Source organism: Myotis davidii, unplaced genomic scaffold, assembly GCF_000327345.1.
Source record: "Myotis davidii unplaced genomic scaffold, ASM32734v1 scaffold162, whole genome shotgun sequence".
Classification (NCBI taxonomy): domain Eukaryota; kingdom Metazoa; phylum Chordata; class Mammalia; order Chiroptera; family Vespertilionidae; genus Myotis; species Myotis davidii.
In genome coordinates this window covers 1,715,834-1,717,601 of record NW_006300036.1, presented here as the reverse complement: position 1 = coordinate 1,717,601, position 1,768 = coordinate 1,715,834, and the positions used below count along the sequence as shown (strand labels likewise).

At 34.2% G+C, this 1,768-nt stretch overlaps 1 protein-coding gene across 1 annotated transcript in view; it reads right to left on the bottom strand.

The window, feature by feature from the left end:
• The window catches only part of ADGRL2 (adhesion G protein-coupled receptor L2), a 277,155-nt gene that overhangs the window by 57,906 nt on the left and 217,481 nt on the right, over positions 1 to 1,768 (bottom strand). Inside the window, exon 5 of the mRNA XM_015572119.1 lies at positions 1,194 to 1,303. Coding sequence (XP_015427605.1) covers positions 1,194 to 1,303 — 110 coding nt within the window. The remainder of the gene's footprint in view (positions 1 to 1,193; positions 1,304 to 1,768) is intronic.

Genomic DNA, 1,768 nt, shown 5'->3' with positions numbered 1-1,768 from the left:
GGAATGAAAAGAAAAGATCATCTGTGTTTGGCCTTTAACTGATACCCCACAAAAAGCCAATTTATCAAAACTGTGGGTAGAAAAGAGAGAGACAGCGCCTTCACACAATGTAAGAAAGCATTGCTATTGTATTGGACATAGTACATCTATTGGAATTTGGCCATTTGGTTATAGAAATACTGATGGTTTGGATGTAGGAATCTGTCAGACTAGTGATCTAGTTTAGGAGGTTCTGGAAAAAGTAATTTCATTATTTAATTGGAATCCGATGATTTTTTTTCCTGGAGGAAAGTGTACCGAAACTATCTCAAATGAATAAAATTGTTGCTAATGAACTTTTAATTCAAATTCTTATGAAATGAGGCAAATGAAATTTTTTTTTCAAGTTAAAAAGTAATGAATACAAGAACATTTTCAAACAAACTAGCTTATGAAAATTAGGTAATAAACTAAAACTTTTTAGTTGTCCACAATGTACAAGGAAAGTATAGAATACAATTTAGAAGTATAAATTTTAAGGTTTGGAGGAAAACTGTACAGAATTAGACATTAGCTGACTCCTACTTAGGGCATTTCCAATTGAATTTTAAACATCCTTTTATGGACCTCACTATCAATGGATGTTAGGCCAAATTAAAAATAGAAATATGTGCACAATTTTGTCATATCTATGTTGCTTAGTGTTAAGATTCCATCACTGAATGTGGTCAAGAAATGCTCCCTTAAGGACAAAGGAACCAAAAGGGAAGCACTGGCCTCAGTTACTGCAATGGTAGCTTTTCACAGGCACTGAAGTTACCACGACAGCAGGTAGCCATTCAAGTAGCTCACAATTAAAACCAAAGTCAATTCCTTCTTTACAAAACCGTGAGCCAAGCCAATTTGTCAGCAACTGGTATCGGGCAAAAGTACAGATTTCTATCTGCCCTATTGAATAGCTAATTCAAGTTTGTTTCCTGGAAAAAACACTAGCCTTAAAAGCCAAACACTTAAGAACACAGACAGACACTTGGCCAGCATGACACGATGGCTTCCTTCCATACTTCATGAAGCTAATTGGAGGCCCGAGTCTGTTAGTGCTCTGCATGCATAATGTTTTTTTAGGCCATAAACATATGCTTCTTCCACGTGTGTAGTCTTTCAGCATCAACGAGGAATGCTGGAGAAGTAAAACATATCAAATTCATACTTACTGTAAGGGACACATTCATACTGGACTTCAAGATATTTGTATGTTCCAGGACATGGATCAGGAAATACATCTGACCCAGTAACTACTATACACTGTGTTCGATTGTTGCACCTGGAAAACAAAACAGATCAAACTTGTGTGACACAATAATTTAGTTGCTTATTTTTGCTGAAGAGACATAAAAGAGAACTGATTCATTTTTTCCTCAAGACACTGGTACAAATTCAACTGACATTAGGTTGCTCATCATTATGAAAGAGTACAAAAGTCATATTTGCTTTATGTTTTAATATTTGTTTTATGGGTCACACTAGATTTTAACTCAAAGTAAAAAAAAAAAAGAGCTAATACATCTCTATTATTCTACTACACCTTTTAATTAGAAGTTTTAACATATTCAACTAGTGAAAAAAAAAAGTGCCAGGATACTCTCCATATTTAAGAATTAAAATCACAATAAAAATGTTACTATGATTGAACAGAAACATACAATCACAAACTGAATAGCCTGAAAGTAAGGGGTTTTTTTGTGGGTTTTGTTGTTGTTGTTTTGTTAATCCTCATAAGAGCCTCTAT